General features: G+C 48.0%; 1 protein-coding gene across 3 annotated transcripts in view; it reads left to right on the top strand.

The window, feature by feature from the left end:
• Positions 1-3,129: 3,129 nt before the first annotated feature.
• The window catches only part of LOC140725351 (allantoinase, mitochondrial), an 86,940-nt gene continuing 67,429 nt past the window's right edge, over positions 3,130-22,640 (top strand). For 2 of the 3 annotated variants that reach the window (XM_073040699.1, XM_073040701.1), the window contains exons 1-2: positions 3,130-3,303; positions 19,342-19,493. In XM_073040699.1, the coding sequence (XP_072896800.1) occupies positions 3,154-3,303; positions 19,342-19,493 (302 nt within the window). In that variant the 5' untranslated portion in view covers positions 3,130-3,153. Of the gene's footprint in view, positions 3,304-19,341; positions 19,494-22,640 lie in introns of those variants that run through there. The other variant, XM_073040700.1, reaches the window with a different exon arrangement.

Genomic DNA, 22,640 nt, shown 5'->3' with positions numbered 1-22,640 from the left:
AGCTTTCCTAGTTGAGTAGAATATTGTGGGACTACGAAAGGTTGTGCACTCTCAGGAGTTTGAATCTGCCCATAGTTTCCAGTGCTAAGCAGCCAATGCAAAGAGGGCTGTGACTTCTCCTGACATTGATAACCATTTCCTTTGTCTTGTTGACATAGATAAAGTTATTTAACCCTAGCCTAATCACAATGACGAATTAACTGACTAACCAGTACGCCTTTGGACTGAGGGGGGAAACCAGAGCACACAGAGAAACCCATACTGCATTGACCTCATCTGCATTGTTGGTGTGGCCGGACAATCTGGAAGTGCCAACAGAAAACTGAATACCACATCTATGTTCCTGCGGCAATTGGTTAACGGTGCCAAACTGTGGACCGGCAGACAGAACAATGTAGTAAGCACCTAGTTGAGAACAGATGGTACAGTCTTGCCCCTGACTGATTTCCCAATTATGTTGCTGATACTCAATGTCGCATAGAGTTGGAGAAGATGTGGAGTCAGAGATAGATACAGCCTTGACCCATCAAGCCCACACCAACCATCAACTACCAATCTCTACTAACCCGACATTATTCCGATGTCTTATTCACCTACTTACCAGGGGTAATTCACAGCAATGAATTAACTTACTTGTCAACCCATTTCTGGAAAGTGGAAAACACTGTGGAAACCCATGGGAGTGCGTGCAAACTTCACACAGACAGCACCAGAGTTCAGGATTGAACCTGGGTCTCTGGCACTGTGAAGGACAGTTCTACCAGCTGCACCACTGTCCTGCCCCTCTTCTGTAACCACTGCTTTCTGCTGGCTGCCTTCTTCGTGTAGGAACACCAGAGGTAAGGCAGGGGATATGGGAGCCATGCGTGAAACCAGTGGCTGCAGAAAATGGTGAGAAGCAGCAAAGAGATTATGCAGATTGGAAAAACCAAGAAATCCCTCTTTCTCTAACAAACTAGTGGGAAGCAGTCAAGGTAAATATCAAAAGTGTTCTCTTGGTAAGAGGGCCAGTCAGAAATGCACCAGCTCTAGAAAGCCACGTAAAACCTGCTGCAATTGGGGGGGGGGGGGGGGGTCACAAGCTTTTCAACACCTACATGGAGGCACCATCAGGGAACATTGAACCCTGAGGCTCCATCACTTTGCCCGTCCGCAGTGTATTTCCACTGATTGAAGAAGACTGCCTTTACATTGTCCAGGCCAGTTTTCGACAGGTGTTCTTCACTCATGAAACTGGCACCATTAAGCAGCATAGCTGTCACTGGCTGCACACTACAATTTTACTAATTAGCAGGAAGTGGGGCATTGCCATGCAAATAACGAATACAAATTTATTTCACTTCACAATCCCTACGTATGTTTTGGGAGCTTTCATATTAAATGGTTCCTGATAAAGGGTCCTGGCCTGAAATGTTGACCCTTCTGCAGAGTTCCTCCAGTGTTTTGTGTATGTTATTCCAGATGTCCAGCATCTGTAGTTTCTCTGGAGTTTTCAAAGTTAACCTCCTGAAGTTTCATTTGTCATTAGAATAATTTCTCTGGGAAATATTGAAGACGAGATGTCTTTGTTATTCCTTCATTTCTGGGGCTTTTATAAGTTACAATTAGCAGAAGGAAGCCATGACAGCAGAGAACTTTTGAGTCCTTGCTTCTTTTTATCAATCCAGCAGCAAATCAGAAATAGTAAGGAAAAGTTTTTATTTATATCTTTTGTAAAAATATCTTTTTACGGACATTTACACTACACACTGGATCCGCAAAGCAAACAGTATTATGAAGGACCCCACACACCCCTCATACAAACTCTTCTCCCTCCTGCCATCTGGGAAAAGGCACCGAAGCATTCGGGCTTTCACAACCAGACTACGTAACAGTTTCTTCCCCCAAGCTATCAGACTTCTCAATACCCAAAGCCTGGACTGACACTATACTGCCCTATTGTCTTGTTTATTATTTATTGTAATGCCTGCACTGTTTTGTGCACTTTATGCAGTCCTGGGTAGGTCTGTAGTCTAGTGTAGATTTTTTCTGTGTTGTTTTTTACATAGTTCAGTCTAGTTTTTGTACTGTGTCATGTAACACCATGGTCCTGAAAAAACATCTCATTTTTACTATGTAGTGTACCAGCAGTTATGGTCAAAATGACAATAAAAGTGACTTGACTTGACTTGTATATCTTTCTTATCCTGAAGATGTTCTGCAGCAGTTTATAGTCAATAAGGTATTATTGCTATGCATGTCAAGTGGTATTGTGATGATGATATGCCCGGGGAATGGATGATTGAGAAACTTCCTTTTGCTAGAACACTGAGGAAGAGACTGTCACCACACGTGCACAGTGAGAAGGAAACACCTATCTTACAAAAATCCCACTGTTCAAAACTAATTTCTGGAATGTGCCAATGCCATCTGCTGGATCCATCATGGGAGAACCTGTGTTTTGCACTGTGTGACCAAATTAGTGTAGATAGTAGGTGAGATGTACCATGGATTGTAATATAAGCTGCCTTCATTCTAACGTTTCGTGCCAGAGGAATGCCTGTGTATGTAAACTTCCAAGTTTTTCAAGAGGCGTTTGCCTAGAAATTCGTCCCTCGCTGGCATGGCAAAACAAAACTTAAAGTTGTGGACTGCGGCTGTGAAATCTATTCCATTGATTTCAGAGTTCCATCTTTAATGCTATTCAGGAGGGATTGATTATTGATTGTGAATTTTTGTTGCATCCTTATCTCTCACACTGCTCCAGGAATACAGCTTGGGCAGATATCTTGATCCACCTGAGGTTCTTCTTGTCCCCAACACACACAGTACTCTTCAGTAACAACAATGATGTTCATACACGTGTTACGAATCCCATGTCTTGTCTGATATCTTCTTATGAATCATTCCTCTTTCATCCTGCTTCAATACTAGATTCTGAACCATGGCTCATCAGAGAATAGGGACTCTGTCCTGTTTGGTTTAATAATTATCCTAGGCTGTTTTGGCATGTTGTTACCTAAATACATGGTTGATAATCATTGATTTTATGTTGGACTGCCATCAATCATGCCTTTATGTTTAGTTAATGATTGATTTAGTTGGCTTAGATGCAGGAATATTTCGTCACATGACCACTGGATGCAAAAGAGTCGGGGAGGCTTTTATTCCGAAATGGAAGTGGGCTCACAAGTGTCAGTGGTGAGAAGCAGGAACGTTGTTTTGGATTCATGGACTGGCCCAGCTGATATTGTCATAGAAAGGGAAAAGATTGTGGGTATTTACTCTGAGGAAATCACAGCTCCTCAACACCAGAGTCAACAGGTGAGTCTTGCATAAACTTTGCAGATTTGACATTAACAATATGGAAATAACACATTCCCACTGGTAGTTTTCGTATTTCCACTCGATATCCTCATTTGACCCTCCTACAGGTTTGCCTAACCGGTTCAAATGGGAAAATCTAGTGGAAATGCGAAAAACTTAACTGGTTCACTATTACACTTCTGGGCTCCCTGTTTTGCCTCACCGTTGGTTTTTCTCTCACGCTACAGCACATTTTAACCGTGGACTGCTTCAGTATTAGAATCCCTATTGCTTAATTCAGTATGTAAACTCTTTGGGTGCATTTACATAACCCTACACCACCTCCAGTGGATGGAAATGATGTGTAAATCGGAAGTGATGTGAAATTGCATGGGAGGAGCTGTAAAGCCATGCCACTTGGAAGGGAGTGATCATTGGATGAGTAATCAGAGTCAATTGGTCCAGGAGAAACAATCCCAAGGAAGGAAACACTTAATAGGCTTCTTCTACCCTGATCCAACTTGCCATCAGCTTTTTCTAGTCCTGGTAGTGCAGTTCTTCTCTATGATCTTCAGAAATAAATCTAACTCTGCTGATCAAGTCAAGTCAAGTCACTTTTTATTGTCATTTCGACCATAACTGCTGGTACAGAACACAGTAAAAACAAGACAACATTTTTCAGGACCATGGTGCTACATGAAACAATACAAAAACTACACTGAACTACGTAAAACAACACAAAAACTACACTAGACTACAGACCTACCCGGGACTGCATAAAGTGCACAAAACAGTGCAGGCATTACAATAAGTAATAAACAAGACAATAAGTTGGGCAGTAAGTTGGTGTCAGTCCAGACTCTGGGTATTGAGGGTATTGATCACATTATCGGGCATTAAAATCCTGCTATCTGTATCATTCAGGCAGTATTTTATCCATCAAGGGGAGCAACTTTAAAGCAAGGTGGTAAAGTTTAAAGGAGGTGCATGTAGGTGCCTGGAAAGTCCTGCCAGGATGATAGTGGAAGCAGAAGTGATAATGGTAATCAATAAGCTTTTTAATAGACACATCAATATGTAGGGAATGGGGCAATATGGAGCACAAATGGGCAGAAGGGTGAAGAACTGTATCTATTCACTTTGTAAATGTTCAGCTCCTTATTTTGAGACTGTGATTCCTGCATTTGGGTACTCCAGTGAGAGGGATGTCAAACTTACATCAATCATGCTAAGTTTATCCCTCACTCTCTTTCTCTCTCTTTTTCTCTCTCAAATCTTTTTAGAGTAAGGTCTGACTTTCCATTTGACTTCTCATTGCTTCATGTTGATAAATGCTTAAGTGCTAAAAATGTCTTACCCAAGGATGATTAAGACCCTGGTTACCAATCAAACTGCTTCCTATGGCTTATTAAAGAAACTGAAACCATTTTGCTGGTTCACACATCAATTTGCTAACAATGACCAATTAAAAAAGGGTGAAGAAATTATTAGTGTGGATTACTAATGTGATCACATAATTGTTTAGCTTTCTCTTTTGGAAAATGACTTCCTACATCACTTTGAGAAGAGATAACCCTGAACGTCTTGAAAGGAGGCAGAAAGGAGGCAGGAAAGGGATAGGCGAGTAAAGTCCATGGTAGATTATGTGATTTTCTGCAGTCATCAACAGCACCTGACATAAACTAAGCATGGGAATTGCAAGCAAAGGAAGAAGAAGAGGAATAGAGAATAGGCATGAGTTCTTGGTAGATGATTCGCACCTGGGAGCTCAATCAAAACTATTCAAGTGTTTTAGAGAAATATCTCATTAGACTTCGCTGCACTGCCACCTTCCACAACACTATCCATACAACCCAGTGATGAACAGAATATAAAATACATACAAATCCGGCATTTATTTATGCTGATCAATCTTGATTTGTAGCCAAAACAATGATTACTTGACGCAATAAACAGCTTTTACAAATAATTACAATATTAACCCTGATGCTTACCCTTAATGCTCATCCTAAAGTAGCCTTTCCCTTATACTGAATGTAATCCACATGGCAGTGGCTTGCAAGGCAGATGGTAGGTCAAACTTGAGGCCTCCTACCCTCAACAAAGACCACCTCAAACTGTACCACTACAGCATTGGTTGATGTGTTTGGTCAACCTGGTTAGCTGATGGCTCAGCAAGCAGAAGACCAAGGCCTGCTTGACTCTGGTCCATGATTCCAGTAACTCCGTTGCAGGGCACCTGTTCCACCAATCACTGATCAGATGGAAAGCAGGGTGCTGGCAGTTGAGAATTCATAATATTCCTTAATTGAGGAGTCCAGAGTATTGCAGCTACTACTTGGGAGCTCTTCCAACTTCATTGCTGTACTTTGTCATTCTGCAGCAGGATATGGGTCTGACAGAGACTGTTCTGGCCTTAGTGGAAGTATTAACCTTAATCAGCTGGCTTTGCATGACTTGGGCTTCACAGGTGCAGTTGGGCAGCACGTTCTCTCCGTTCTTGAGATGATGGAATCCAAACACTAAGACAAGCAAAGGTCAGGCCTGAGCTTCCAATGCCTCCACAATCCATGTGCTTTCCATTGACTCTGCATTGCACCAAGCACCTGCCTTTTCCAATATTCTGAGCAGAAAGATCAACACCTGAAACATTAGATCTGTTTCTCATTCCACTGATGTTGCCTGAGCAGCTGAGTGCTTCCAGCACTTTCTGCTTTTATTTAGGTTTCTAACATCCGGAGTATTTATTTTATTTCAGTCTTTTTCTAAGGTCTAGCTCTACAAGGTCTACATTTGACTCTGCCAGAGAAGAATGACGATGTGACATCATTGTTATTTGGAGTATGCAGGCCTCTCATTCACATGTTCTACCAGTCTGTTCTATGTGGAGGTTTGCTGATTGGAAAGGCTGGCTCTGTTATAGGAGTCAAACTGGACACACTGGAGGCCGTGGTAGAACAAAGGACTTTACGGAAAACCCTGGCAATTCTGGACCATGTTTCTCACCCTCTGCATGCCACCTTGGCTGAACAGAGGAGCACTTTTGGTAATAGACAAAGACAACTGCGCTGCTCCAAAGAGCGATATGAGGTCATTCTTACCCTTGGTCTTTAGGCTCTATAATGTAGCCGAGGAAGTGATGACCCCTTGCTGTTAGACTGTTTGAGGTAGCTTTTTTTTTCTTTCTTATTTCTCTTCTAATATCTATATATCTGTGCACTTGTAATGTGACTGTGACACTGTAATTTCCTTTGGGATCAATAAAGTATCTATCTATTTCCTAGTAGGAGGCAGAAGAGGTACATTTTCCAACTCTCCACATGCCCTGTGCATAGTAAAGGCCAATTTATACCCTACGCTGTAGCCTGACGCGCACCTCCCCAAAAGTGTAACCACACGTCACAGCGACACAGACCGCAACAACTGTGATTGGTCCGCTAGGTAACATCGCATTTCCTCCTACGCATTTCCGGTTGCTTCTGAACGATGAACCAAATCATCAAATATACCTGCCGACATCCGACAATATTTGAAATGCATTTCCTTGTCCATGTCTCTCAGTGGCCGGACAAGCACAGAAAATTCACCCTCCTTCTGCCTCAATCCATTCAATGGTCATACACATCATCTCCTCCGATGCCTTCTCTCTTTTCTGCTTTACAGTAATTTCAATAAAAGTAACCCTTGTTTGACATTTATTAGCTCTAATTCCAACATGATGCGCTCAGTTTCAGTCGCCATTGTTTGAAGTACGCGAAGAAACTCAACACAGTGGCTTAGAAACCCCACCACCAACTAGCGTTTTGGCGGTGAATTGCAGAGTGACGCAGACACATCAATGTACAAGCATAAACGGTCACAACGGCGTAGGCCACTTACGTAGGCTACAGCGTAGAGCCTACGCAGAAGTATAGATCAGCCTTAACTTTCTTTTTCCTTCTTCTCTTTACCTGCCTCTGCCTCTGATAGCCCTCTGACATCTCCAACTGCTTTTGGGTCTATAACAGCTGTAATTTGACAAGAATACTATGACAACCACTGTTTTTACATGCAAAATATTTTAATTTTACTACACAATTTGTGAGTCAGTGAATTCACCTTAGGTTTCTCAGTGGTATTTTTAATTGAGTTAATTATTTTCTCACAAGAGGTGTTCCAATATCATTTCAACAACTCAAACTGACCTTCATACAGTCACTTTAATATAATAAATATTCTAAAACATTCCACAATAGCATCAGCTTAACATCAATAAAAAGGAAGTCAAGGGACCACCTGCCATTCCTCATTGGTAGTTCATAGGTGAAGAGAGTTAGCAACTTCAAATCCCTCAGATAGGCAGTATCCATCATTAAGGACCTCATCACCCAGGACATGTCCTATTCACATTGCTACCATCAGGAAGGAGGTACAGGAGCCTGAAGGCACACATTCAATGATTCAGGAACAGCTTTTTCCCTTCTGCCATCCAATTTCTTTTTACAATATTTTTATTCAGAAGGAAAAAACAAGATTTACAGAGTGCAACATATAGATACATCTCAACATAAATTGTGTACATTCATATATTGTAATAAAATTGATCAAAATGTTATAGCATAACACATAAAGGTATATGAGTCAAAGAGGCTACTTCCGAATGACATCTATCACAGTTAGGATTTATGTGGGAGTAAAAATGAGTGAGCTTGTCTTTAGCCACGTGGGCCCTATGCAGCACCTTGAATTGTATCAGCACATGTTAAGCACATATTGAGGAAGTTAACTAATTGAAAAACTTTCTCCCATTTCTCTGTAGGTAAGGAAAGTTGAAGTTCTTTTTCCCATTCATTCTTAAGTTTATCTGGTATACCTGGCTGTATTTTCGTAATCATATCATAAATAGTTGTTATTAAACCCTTCTGATAATGGTTTAAACCTAAAAAAATTTCTGTGATTTCTGTGAACTTCAAATGGAGCATAGTCTATTATTAACCTCTTCGATTGAAAATCAATTAAGTAAAACTAGGACCCAGTTTTATATTCATAGTGATAAATCTGGTAAATTACTGGCTGATCAATTGAAAATTGCTTCGGCCAAATGCCAGATTACCAAGATTCGAGATGGTACCCTGACAGTTGATCATGATGAGATAAATAAATCTTTCCAAGAATTTTACAATTCTTTACATACATCAATCAGAATCCCCTGATGACCCTACTATAATGCACAAATTTTTAAGGAAACTGTATATTCCGAAATTATCATCCAATGAATGTTTAACATCAGATGCATCCATTATGGAAGAAGAAATAAAAGAGGCTGAATTTGATGAATTCAGGTAAAGCACCTGGTCTGGATGGTTACATAGTAGAATTGTTAAAATCCTTTTCTAATATACTCTCTCCTTGGTTATGTAAAATTTTTAAGGAGGCATTAACCATAGGTAAACTACTGCAGTCTTTTTACAAAGCCACTATTTCCCTAATTCTTAAAAAAGATAAAGACCCTATTGAATGTGCATCATATAGCCCCATATCCTTGCTGAATGTGGACTCTAAGTTTTTTTCTAAAATTTTGGCAACCAGATTGGATAACATATTACCTCAAATTACCTGTGTTGACCAGACTGGATTTATTAAAAATCGTTATTCATCTTTTAATATTAGGAAATTAATTAATATAGTTTACTCCTTCACCTAGAATTCCAGAGTGTGTCATCTCACTGGACGCCGAGAAAGCGTTTGATAGAGTTGAATGTCCATATTTACTTAGTATGCTTGAGAATTTTAATTTTGGTCCGAAATTTATATCTTGGATTAAATTGATATACTATACCCCTTTGTCTTCGGTATTTACCAATAATCAAAGATCTCCATTTTTTCAGTTGTTTTGTGGTACCAGGCAAGGCAGTCCTCTTAGCTCTTTACTATTTGATATTGCTTTGGAACCATTAGCTATTGCAATTCGTGATTCACCCAATAGTTTTGGTATTACCCGTGGGAATAGGACATATAAGTTATCACTATATGCAGATGATTTGTTGCTATATATTTCCAATTCTGATAAATCCATTTATGCAGATTTATCTCTCCTTGCTCAGTCTAGTAGCTTTTTTGGCTACAAACTGAATCTTAATAAGAGTGAACTATTCCCATTAAACATGCAAATTCCAATTTATAAACATTTACCATTTAAATTGGGCACAGACAATTTTACTTATTTGGGTGTTAAGATTACTAAGAAGCATAAGGATTTATTCAACGTTAATTTTTTACCTTTAGTTGATCAGGTTAAGCAATTGTTTACTAAATGGTCCCCATTGTCTTTATCACTGATTGGTCGAATCAATGCTATTAAGATGATCATTTTATATTTATTTTTATATTTATTTCAAGCGCTACCAATTTTTATTTCTAAATCCTTTTCAATATCATTGACTCTAAAATTTCTTCATATATTTGGCAGAATAAAAATCCTAGGTTAAGTAAGTAATATTTACAGAAGTCTAAAAAGGACGGTGGTTTGGTACTGCCAAATTTAAGATTTTACTACTGGGCAATTAATATTAGATATTTAATATTTTGGCCACAGGACTTGGATGTATTTCAAAGTCCACAAAGGGTAAACCTGGAATGTAAATCTGTACAAGTGTTCTCACTGGCTTCTATCTTAGGGACCTCGCTTCCCTTTGTCCTTTCAGGTCAACAGGTGGGAAACAGACAGCTTCCCCATCAGGTCTGGAGTCAGGCAGGGCTGCCCTCTCTCCCCTGTCTTGTTTGTGTGCTGCATAGAACCCTTTGCCGAAGCTATCAGGAGGGATGAGGGCATAAGAGGGGTGACGCTGCCAGGCAGTGGAGGGACAAAGTCAAAACCTCCCTGTACATGGACGACGTCACTGTCTTGTGCTCTGATCTGAGGTCAGTTCGCAGGCTGATCGGCATCTGCGAACAGTTCGAGCAGGCGTCGGGGGCCAGGGTCAACCGCATGAAGAGCGAAGCCATGCTCTTCGGCAACTGGCCCGACCAATCCAGCGTCCCCTTCACCATCAGGTCTGATCACCTGAAGGTGTTGGGGATCTGGTTCGGAGGGGCCGAGGCGTGCAACAAGAACTGGCAGGAGCGGACAGCCAAGGTGAAACAGAAACTGGGACTGTGGGGAGGGCGTTCCTTATCGATAGCGGGCAAGAACCTGGTCATCAGGTGTGAGGTGCTCTCAGGGCTGCTGTACTTGGCACAGGTGTGGCCAGTCCCCCGCCCCTTCAGCTCGGAAATCCTTCAGATTTGTCTGGGGACCCAAGATGGAGCGGGTCAGACGGACCACCATGCACAAGTCCCTGGACAACGGGGGCAAAAACGTCCCCAATGTCGCCCTCACCCTGGTGGCCAGCTTCGTGTGTGGCTGCATCAGGTTGTGTGTGGATCCCAGGTACGTGGGCACCAAGTACCACTATGTGCCCAGGTTCTACCTGTCGCCCTGGCTATGAAGGATGGGTCTGGCCCCTTTCCCGCGCAACACCCCTGTCAGCTGGTCATTGCCGCCATACCTGTCCTGCGTAGAGAAGTTCTTTTAGGTCAACGCCTTTGACCACAGGGCCATCAGGCAGTTGTCAGCATGTAAGGTTCTGCAGGCAATGCAGGAGAAGGACGTGATGGACACAGTGGGGTAGGTGTCCCTGAGCAGACAGTCCAGTTCATCTGGCAAAATGCCTCATCGCCAGACCTCACCAACAGGCACCAAGACCTCGCCTGGCTGGCGGTGAGAGGGGCCCTCCCAATCAGATCCTTCCTGTACGCCCGGAACGTCGTCTCCACACCCTGTTGCCCACGGGAGGACTGCAGAGAGGAGGAGTCGGTGACCCACCTCTTTGCACACTGTGGGTTCGCGGAGAAGGTGTGGAGGAGGATGGAAGGGGCAGTGTTGAGGTTCATCCCTAGCAGCTGCGTAACAGAGGACTCTCTGATCTACGGGCTGTTCCCGGGGATGCACACCGAGACCAACATCCGGTGCTGCTGGCAGATCATCAACTCGGTCAAAGACGCTCTTTGGTCGGCCCGAAACTTGATGGTCTACCAGCACACGGAGATGTCCGTGGGGGAATGCTGCTGACTGGCACATTCTCGGCTGCAGGAGTATGTGCTGAGGGACGCACTCAAACTCGGTGCAGCCACTGCAAGGGCCCAGTGGGGAAGGACCACAGTCTAGGGTCCTTCTCCCACGGGAGTTGAGGGGTGGGGGGTTGGGGGTATACCCCCCGAATGTAAATATGAAAGAACAAAGTGCCACGTGAGTGGCGAAAATTGTGAATTTTGAAAATGTAAAGACAGTAATGGAAACAACTGTAAAGAATTGAAAGTCATTGAATGGTTATTGTATATAATTTTATTTTTGAAGAAAGTATATTTTGTTTAACAAAAAAAAATAAATCAGCAGTTGAGATAAACAAGCTCTTCTCGCTTGTCATCATGGACCGAATGCTCCCGCCTGGTTGTCAGGAGTGGAATTAGAAATTGACGGTGAGATTGAAGAGCTACAATGTCAGATGGAGCATCTTAAAACCCGGGGAATGAGTTGAGGGACTGAGCGGTATGCTCCCCCCAACCCGCCCGCCCCTGCAACCCAAATGACAGGATGCCGATCCAGAGGGAGAACTTGGGAACCGACCACTGGCCCTTCCCGGGGAACTCGGATGAGGCGAGTGTACCCAGGGTACGTGGCAGAGCACAGTACCTGCCTCGCTTGCGATCTGCGCCGGGGAACCCGAGAAACCGCAGCCATGTGAGGACAGGCATCGCAGCAGACGCCACCAGAGCACGAGGAGGACCAACAGGCCCCAGCAATTAACGGCACAAGGTCTACCCTGAAGCTCCCCAGATACGATGGTACAGGCCTCTCGGAGCCTTACCTGGCACAAGTCAAACTTACCGCGTGACACAACGGGTGGAGCCCCACCGAGATGGCGGTGCACCATGCCCTGACACTGGAGGGAGATGCTCTGTGGGCCTGCTCGACATAACGCCCGCAGAGCAGCGTGACTACAGGGTCCTCACAGTGGTATTGGAGCCGCGATTCGAGCAGAGGCTGTCGGAGGAAGCAATGAGGGAAGGACTACGCAACACTGGTGCCACGTGAGAGAAAGCCTGGGGTGTTCATGGCTGATCTCCGCCAGTACACTGGGCATGGCCACCCCCAGTTCCCTCCCGCGGCCCAGGAAGAGCTTGCCCTCCACGCCTGTGTAAAGGCGCTGACACGGGAGCGCCTTTGGCAGCGTGTTCGCCTGACGTCACTGACGGAGGTGCTGACAATGGTGGAGAAAGCAGAAGCAATTTTAGCCCCATGAGGCAGAGGAGGAAACCAACAAGGAGGAGCCCGTGAGACAGGTACGATCAGGTGCCACAGGAGCAATCTCTGCTAGCAGGGTGGCAAGGCAGGCCACGTGGCCTGGGACTGCCCCACACCAGCACGAGCCCAGCACAGCCATCGGGAAACCCCAAGGGGGCAGCACTGCCCAAGACCTCCAGCAGAATCCCTCCATCGTCACGTCTCCGGGTGGACCATTTGGGTGAAGAGCAAGTCTTACGTGGACTGCGTGGTGGAGGGCATCAGATGCCGGGCCTTGGTGGACACGGGGTCAGCCATCACCATCATCCATCTGGGTTTCCTCCCCAACCCGGACCGGCCGTCCCCGTCTGGGTGGACACGGGGTCAGCCATCACCATCATCCATGTGGGTTTCCTCCCCAACCTGGACCAGCCGTCCCCGTCTGGGTGGACACGGGGTCAGCCATCACCATCATCCATCTGGGTTTCCTCCCCAACCCGGACCGGCCGTCCCCGTCTGGGTGGACACGGGGTCAGCCATCACCATCATCCATGTGGGTTTCCTCCCCAACCTGGACCAGCCGTCCCCGTCTGGGTGGACAACGCCAGACATCCCTGTCTGGGTGGACAATGTCGGCCGTCCCCGTCTGGGTGGACAACGCCGGCCGTCCCTGCCTGGGTGGACAATGTCGGCCGTCCCCGTCTGGGTGGACAACGCCAGACATCCCCGTCTGGGTGGACAACGCCGGCCGTCCCTGTCTGGGTGGACACGGGGTCAGCCATCACCATCATCCATCTGGGTTTCCTCCCCAACCCGGACCAGCCGTCCCCGTCTGGGTGGACAACGCCGGCCGTCCCCGTCTGGGTGGACAACGACGGCTGTCCCCGCCTGGGTGGACAACGCCAGACATCCCCGTCTGGGTGGACAACGCCAGACATCCCCGTCTGGGTGGACAACGCCAGACATCCCCGTCTGGGTGGACAACGACGGCTGTCCCCGCCTGGGTGGACAACGCCAGACATCCCCGTCTGGGTGGACAACGCCAGACATCCCCGTCTGGGTGGACAACACCGGACATCCCCGCCTGGGTGGACAACGCCAGACATCCCCGTCTGGGTGGACAACGCCAGACATCCCCGTCTGGGTGGACAACGACGGCCGTCCCCGTCTGGGTGGACAACGCCGGACATCCCCGTCTGGGTGGACAACAACGGCCGTCCCCGTCTGGGTGGACAACGCCGGACATCCCCGTCTGGGTGGACAACGCCAGACATCCCCGTCTGGGTGGACAACGACGGCCATCCCCGTCTGGGTGGACACGGGGTCAGCCATCACCATCATCCATCTGGGTTTCCTCCCCAACCCGGACCAGCCGTCCCCGTCTGGGTGGACAACGCCGGCCGTCCCCGTCTGGGTGGACAACACCGGACATCCCCGTCTGGGTGGACAACACCGGACATCCCCGTCTGGGTGGACAACGCCAGACATCCCCGTCTGGGTGGACAACACCGGACATCCCCGTCTGGGTGGACAACACCGGACATCCCCGTCTGGGTGGACAACGCCGGCCGTCCCCGTCTGGGTGGACAACGCCGGCCGTCCCCGTCTGGGTGGACAACGCCGGACATCCCCGTCTGGGTGGACAACGCCGGACATCCCCGTCTGGGTGGACAACGTCGGCCGTCCCCGTCTGGGTGGACAACACCAGACATCCCCGTCTGGGTGGACAACGCCGGCCGTCCCCGTCTGGGTGGACAACACCAGACATCCCCGTCTGGGTGGACAACACCAGACATCCCCGTCTGGGTGGACAATGTCGGCCGTCCCCGTCTGGGTGGACAACACCAGACATCCCCGTCTGGGTGGACAATGTCGGCCGTCCCCGTCTGGGTGGACAACGCCGGCCGTCCCCGTCTGGGTGGACAACGACGGCCGTCCCCGTCTGGGTGGACAACACCAGACATCCCCGTCTGGGTGGACAATGTCGGCCGTCCCCGTCTGGGTGGACAACACCAGACATCCCCGTCTGGGTGGACAACGATGGCCGTCCCCGTCTGGGTGGACAACGACGGCCGTCCCCGTCTGGGTGGACAACGATGGCCGTCCCCGCCTGGGTGGACAACGCCGGCCGTCCCCGTCTGGGTGGACAACGCCGGACATCCCCGTCTGGGTGGACAACGACGGCCGTCCCCGTCTGGGTGGACAACGACGGCCGTCCCCGTCTGGGTGGACAACGCCGGACGTCCCCGTCTGGGTGGACAACGACGGACGTCCCCGTCTGGGTGGACAACGCCGGCCGTCCCCGCCTGGGTGGACAACGACGGCCGTCCCCGCCTGGGTGGACAACGCCGGCCGTCCCCGTCTGGGTGGACAACGACGGCCGTCCCCGCCTGGGTGGACAACACCAGACATCCCCGTCTGGGTGGACAATGTCGGCCGTCCCCGTCTGGGTGGACAACACCAGACATCCCCGTCTGGGTGGACAATGTCGGCCGTCCCCGTCTGGGTGGACAACGCCGGCCGTCCCCGTCTGGGTGGACAACGACGGCCGTCCCCGTCTGGGTGGACAACACCAGACATCCCCGTCTGGGTGGACAATGTCGGCCGTCCCCGTCTGGGTGGACAACACCAGACATCCCCGTCTGGGTGGACAATGTCGGCCGTCCCCGTCTGGGTGGACAACGACGGCCGTCCCCGCCTGGGTGGACAACGATGGCCGTCCCCGCCTGGGTGGACAACGACGGCCGTCCCCGTCTGGGTGGACAACGATGGCCGTCCCCGCCTGGGTGGACAACGCCGGCCGTCCCCGTCTGGGTGGACAACGCCGGACATCCCCGTCTGGGTGGACAACGACGGCCGTCCCCGTCTGGGTGGACAACGCCGGACGTCCCCGTCTGGGTGGACAACGACGGACGTCCCCGTCTGGGTGGACAACGCCGGCCGTCCCCGCCTGGGTGGACAACGACGGCCGTCCCCGTCTGGGTGGACAACGCCAGACATCCCCGTCTGGGTGGACAACGCCGGCCGTCCCCGCCTGGGTGGACAACGCCGGCCGTCCCCGCCTGGGTGGACAACGCCGGACGTCCCCGTCTGGGTGGACAACGCCGGACATCCCCGTCTGGGTGGACAACGCCGGACATCCCCGTCTGGGTGGACAACGCCAGACATCCCCGTCTGGGTGGACAACGCCGGCCGTCCCCGTCTGGGTGGACAACGATGGCCGTCCCCGTCTGGGTGGACAAAGCCGGCCGTCCAGCTGGCGATGGTCACCGGTGACTGTGTGGCGATGAGAGGGAAGAGGAGGCTGCGCATCGCGGTGGGAAGAAACACGGTGGAGCACGAGGTGTGGCTCGCCGACATCCGAGAGTCTTGTATCCGTGGCCAGGACCTGCTGCCCCGCTGGAGGGCCCGTGTGGATGTGTCGGGGGCAACACTCTACCTCGGTGCCGAAGCCTTGGCTCTCTGGCAGGGCAGCTCCAGGAAGCGGCCCCAGCAGGGACAACAATCACCACCGGTTTCACAGCGGCCCTGGGCAGCGCAGTACACCCCACTGCAGCCCAACGCAGCTTGGCAGAACCAGGGGCAAGCGGTGGTGCGATGGTGCTTTAGGTGGCGACCGACACAGTGACCAGGGAGGCAGAGGCCTCCACCCAGGATCCAGACACCAAAGCTTTATACTCCCAGTGGGGAACGCTGGTGGTGCACGACAGGTTGCTGTTCTGGTGGTGGCCATTTTCCAGACAGACAGCTCCTGCAGCCGAGTTCCACATCACACTGCTGCGGTCAGTGCACGGGCTGGCGGGGGCCGGCCATTTTGTTGTCACAAAGGTGCTGGGTAATCTGCGCTAATTCTCCTGTTGGCCTGGGTACGGGCTGGACGTGGTGCTGTTTGTGCATTGCTGAGGCACTTTCAGAAGGTGCAGGGCCACCAGTCCAGGGTGCCAATGCAGCAAAACCCTGGTGGGGGCCCCGGTATGTGTGGGTCTACTGCTCCGAGCTTGGAAGCCACTGGAAAGGGCCGGGGGAGGTGCTTGACTGCATCTCTGATGCCGTGTACTGGGGTGAGGTTCCCTGAGCTGTGGAAAGCAGTTGTGCTGCGCTGGGACCGGCTGGCACCATATTGGTTCGTTCTCAACTCTGACCCAGCAAGGCTGACGGAAGGTAGTGACACCCCAGGCCCTGCCTCTTGCCTCACCAAGCTGTGTCTCCTCTGGGGTGGTGGGGGGTTCTACATACACTCCTTAGCGGCCTAGGCAGTGGCGCCGGCCACCACGGGGACTTGCGGACTTGGCTGTGAACTCTGGGATTGCTGGGGCCGGCTGACCCTTCAGCTGGGGGCGGGGGCGGTGTGATTGACAGCTCACCCCAACATTCCTAACGGCCAGCACTATTTATTGCTCTTGTGTGACATGTTCAGATTCACTTGTTACACTTTAGCTCGGTTCATACAGTTATTCACTTGTGTGTCTGTAGGTCACCCTGACTGTAACCAGGTGGTGTGATAATCACCTCCCCCAGTCTGTATGTGACTGGGTGGGTTCTCACCGAGCAATGGCGCTCTAACTGTTATTGGTCCTGTCGCAATAAAACCTGCAGTTGTGATAAACAAGCTCTTCTCTCCTGTCATCACGGACCGAATGCTCGCCACAGTATTCAGTTGAATTTCTTGTTTTGGGGACCACCAGTAAGTTGCCATTGACAGAGCAGTGCCATCTGTATCGAAATAAACTTAGAGAGCTATAGTCAAACATGGCAGAAGCACATTATATTAGCAAGATTAAAATTGAAGTATTCCTTATACGGTTACTAGCCTTACCAATGCAATAAAAAGGTATTGTTCCAAGATTTATTACTAGCTACAGTGGAACAATTAAAGCTCTAGATGTTTATTGCCTCGTTAATTTTTTTGTTATCTAGGGAGGTAAGAGCTTTCTACCACATTAAATACTTCCATGCAGCTGCAGCATGGGTTACTCCTAAAGTAACGTTCTTCTCTATACTGACTGAAGTGCTAATTGTGCAACCTAGTCAACTGGCTATGATGTCATATCAATTGTCCTATCTGGTCAACTGGCTTTGACCTCATATTAATTGTCCAATCTAATCAATTGGCTATGACCTGATATGGTGAATAGCACTGACCCAATTCTAAATCAAACCCAGCGTCACAAACTAATGAACACACAATGGCCTCTATCCAAGATCAGTTTACTTTCACATACACCAGAGTGGAATGAAATTCCTTTCCCACCTGAAATTCACAGAGTAAACACAATAAACAACAATAAGTACAGTGTCAAAACAACAGGATGGTGTAAGCTGAAGTTGTGAAAAGAAATGCTTAAGTGCCAATAATGGAAGAGGTGGAATTACGGTTTTGAGAACGTGACCACACCAATAAGAAAGGGGTGTACAAGAGCTGATGGGCTCAGAAGTCTGAAAGCAACGGGGAAGAAGCTGTTCTTGAGTCTGGTTGTCCAGACTTTCATGTTGGTTCACCTTCTCCTCGAAGGTAGAAAAGGGAAAAAGGAATGGGTAGGGTAGCAAGGCCTTTTTGCCAGTACTACTAGCCTTCATGATGCAACGCATTATGGAGATGGGCTGGAAGGAAGGAAATGATGAACTTGTGAGGCATTGGGCTGTATGTACCACTCTCTATAGAGAGCAGCTCCCTTATCAGGATGATTTCTATAACCTATCTGCAGAAGTTCATGTGAGGCATTGCCGACAAGCCAAATCTTCAGAAAGTATATACACCATTATGAATGTTGACGATAAAGGTGGAGGAAGGTTAATACCAGTTCTAACCAAATGAGGTCTGCCAGTCAGAAAGTTTGGAAGTCATTTAAATATAGGGACCCCCAAGGCCAAGTTCCAAGAGATTTGTGATGATCTTATTAGGTATTATGGTGTTAAAGGCTGAGTTTTAATCAGTGAATAACATCCTGATAGACACATTCTTATCATCAATGTGATCCAGAGGGCGATGGCATCCCTGTCGATCTATTTTCCTGTACACAAGTTACAGGGGGGCTGGATTGTCTGGAAGGGTCCTGCTGACAAGGGTCATTACCATTCCCTTGAAGCCTAATGTTAGACTTACTGAGACAGGGCACCTTACTCTTCTTGGGAAATGGGACAATTCCCTTTCCTTGAAGCAGATGGGAACAATAAATTATTGAAGTGAGAAGATGACAGTGTTAACGAAGACAGTGGCCATTTAATTGGGACATTGTTTCAGATCTCGTCCAGGGACTCCATCAGGGTGGTTGCTTTCCAGTGGCAAATGACTAGTTTCCAAGAGCTTGCTTTTGTTAAAGCTGACCTGACTCCTGCCACTGAGATGTATGGGAAAGCTAGCGGGGAATTGGAGATGGGTTTAAGTGTAATTTTTTTTGCCTGCATGAAAAGGGCGTGGGAGGTTTTGTGCTCATCCTGCCATCCTGGTGCCTCTCTGAAGGAGAGTTTCAAATATTGCAAAATGTTTGTTGCTATAATGATATGGAAATACAGAGATGATTTCTTCCCATCAACATGTGCTGGATCGTCCAGGTCCCACAAACTAAAGTGAAGAGTGCACAATGCATTTATCCCAAGCTTAACCTTGTCCGAACACTTCCAAAGCATCCAACAAGTGTGGTACTTTTCAAGATGCTTTCTTTGGGTTGAGGTGAGCCAGCGATTAATAACTGATTTTATAATTCCTTAATGCTGTTTGCCAGGTCCGATCTCTGTCAATTATTGTCTCATTGTAGATCCTAGATGTTGGAGACCTGGTGGTGATGCCCGGTGTGGTGGATAGCCACGTCCACGTCAACGAACCTGGACGTACGGATTGGGAAGGTTATTGGACAGCAACGAGGGCAGCAGCAGCCGGAGGGATAACAACTCTCATTGACATGCCACTGTAAGGAGCTGAGACACTCTGATTTGCTTAAAATAACAATATCCCAAGCTTAGAATATCAAATTTGTCCATCATCCCCACAGTTTGTGGTTGTGTTGAATTTATACACGACTAACTGAGTCCACAATGTGTTAGATCGCACGAGTTCTAATAGTTGTTACTATTAACCTAGATCCTAATCATTGAAAACTACCCAAATCACATAGTTTGTCACTGTGTTAGAACCCACGTTGTAAGTTACTGTGGTAGACAGAGTGGAGTGGGCCCTTCTGCCCCTTCAGGCCGCATCGCCCAGCAACGCTTGATTTCACCCTACCCTAATCACAGGACAGCCTACAATGACCAACTAACCTACCAGCTGGTACACCCTTGGACTGTGGGCGGAAACTCATGCAGTCACGGGGAGAAGCTACAAATCCCTCACAGTTTGCGGCGGCAGGAGTTGAACTCGGGTCGTCTGTACTCTAGAGCGTTGTGCTAACCACTACGTCGCCCCAGAAAGCCAACAGTGTGTCGCTGCAATGTTCAGGTCCTTGTCACCTTGCATCCTGTTCAGCATCTGCTCTCTAGTGCGTTATGTTTATGTCCGAACCTCTGCAATGTCTTAACACTGGCAGATAAATCTTAATGTTTATAATTATATATATGTACTTAGCTGTATGAAATCAAGGCTTTCAAATTATATCATATTTTTCACAAAGCTCTCTCTGGGAGGAGCCTAATTCCCCTCAACCCACCTTCACTCCTGGCCAGCTGAGCCAATGCAGTCAGGCAGTCGATGAGATGCTGGTGAAAATGCTGTGACGATGCTGCCACCTGCTGGGCGCATAGAGTCATTGAGAGACAGAGCACAGAAACGTCCCTTCTGCCCACCCACAGATTACACACTATCTCATTGTTCATTTTCCCCACAATCCCATCTGGAGCTCCTAACACAGAACCACCTTCATCATGAGCACGACAGTGGGAGAAGGTATCCACTAATGGATGATTGGGTTCTAATTATTAAACGCTGACCTGTTGGTAGTCCCTGCATCCTTGAGAGTATAAATGAATAGTTACCATGCTACTTTCCTTGTGTCTCTCATCAGCTCAACATTGGCTAATGAAGACATTATTGTGAAGACATTATTGTAAACTATAGGTTATATAACCAATCGAGAGCTAAGGCTCATAATTATCCTAACAGGCACCTGCTAGTCTTCTCTTCCCTATTCTTCTGTACATTTTCTCTCAATACCCCTCGCCAAGCTTGAGCTTGGCTTCTTGCAGTAAAGGGAGTTACAGAGGGCTCACAGGTTAATCTTGGCAACCCTTAACACAGGTGGCCCAACTCTGTTGCCATGAGAGATGAGACCCTGGTGATGGGCAAGAACTTTGGTGGAGCTGTAATAGTGAAATCATCGATAGCAATATCCTGGTACAAGGAATGGATTTGCATTGCATTCTCACAAAGTCCAGAATTAGATTCCTAATAACCTGCTAGAGGATGGATTGCCGAGAACTTCACTTTCTCAAAACAGTCTTGCGCTGTAACAGGCTGAGCTTGCATCGTAAATTCGGGAACCGCTTCATCGAGCATCCGTCTGCCAAAAGTGGAACTTCCCAGTGGACAAACATTTCAATCCCAATTCCCATTCCCATTCTGACATGTTGGTCCATGGTTCCTCTCGTGCCAAGATGAAGCCACCCTCAGGGTGGAGGAGAAATATCTGTCTGGGTAGTCTCCAACCTGATGGCTTGTATATTGATTTCTCCTTCCAGTTAAAAAATTCCCTCCCCCTCCCCTCCCCTCTTCTTCTATTCCCTATTCTGGGCTCTTGCCTCTTATCTGTCTATCACCTTCCCTTGGGTCCCCTCCTCCTTCTCTTTCTCCCATGGTCCACTCTCCTCTCCTATCAGATCCCTTTCATCACCAGCCCATTACTCTTCCCACCTACCTGGTTGTTACTTTTGTTCTTTACAAAGACAAACTTATGTGGGTAAAAAACTAACACATTTATTCACAGGACACAACAGTCATGAAGACTTCTAGTTCCACACCCCAGTGTGCGCACCCAGTTCCGGCTCCAGCGTTGCACACTGGGAACTGAAGCTCATTATGTACGCACATAATAACAGACTGGCTTCACCTATCTTTTTCTAGCTATCCTTCTTCCCCTGCCCCACCTTTTTACTCTGGAGTCTTCTCTCTTCTTTTCCAGTCCTGAAGAAAGGTCTCGGCCTGAAATGTTTGCTCATTTCTATAGATGCTACTTGACCTGCTGGGTTCCACCAGCATCTTGTGTGTGTTGCTTTGGATTTCCAGCATCAGCAGAACTTCTTGTGTTTATAGTGATGTGACTGCTGCTGTACAGGTATCTCAGTAAAGTAGGCTGCATTTCCATGTCAGTGAGAGTGCCCCCCCCCCCACCCACCACTCCGGCATCTTGTAATGCCTGTGTATGTTTAGAGCTCAGTTGCTCACAGTCCTTGACGTGTCATCTTGTTCCGGATTTCTCATCAGCTTTTACCCCATGTGAAGAACAGTTGAACGGTAGGTCAGAGCTCCAACTGATTGTCATTAGGCACGTGTGCATAATGTAGGCAGGGACTGAGCCTAAAGATGCAGCTGCAGGGATAGGAGATTTGTTGACTCTGAGGGGGAGATTCTTGAACTTTTTAAAACAGTGTAGCTGGGTCATGGGTACAACACCCTTCCGCAGTCATCACATGCCACTGATGTATCGTGAAGTACTAATTGGGATCCTGGTGGAGTGAAAGTCATCTCCTATATCTACTGTATCTTGCACTGTAACATCCAGAATACAGGGGCTCTGCCATGTCTTTGTCCATGTTTTATAAAGTTGCAGAATGGGTTCCATTGCTCGAAGACAATGAGCAGCACCTAAAAGTGATACAGTGATAGCTTCACACAGTTAGTCAACTGCAGCTTGCAAAGGTCTGAAGTTACATCAGATGAGCAAGCATTCTGATTGAGTCGCCTGGGACTGTACTCACTGGAATTCCGAAGAATGAGAGGAGATCTTATGGAAACATATAAAATAATGAAAGGGATAGGTAAGATAGAGGGAGAAAATTTGTTTCCACTGGTAGGTGAGACTAGAACTAAGGACATAGCCTTGAGATTCAGGGGAGTATATTTAGG

Source organism: Hemitrygon akajei, chromosome 3, assembly GCF_048418815.1.
Source record: "Hemitrygon akajei chromosome 3, sHemAka1.3, whole genome shotgun sequence".
NCBI lineage: Eukaryota > Metazoa > Chordata > Chondrichthyes > Myliobatiformes > Dasyatidae > Hemitrygon > Hemitrygon akajei.
Note: the sequence above shows the minus strand (reverse complement) of the source record. Positions and strands in the feature narration are given on the sequence as shown.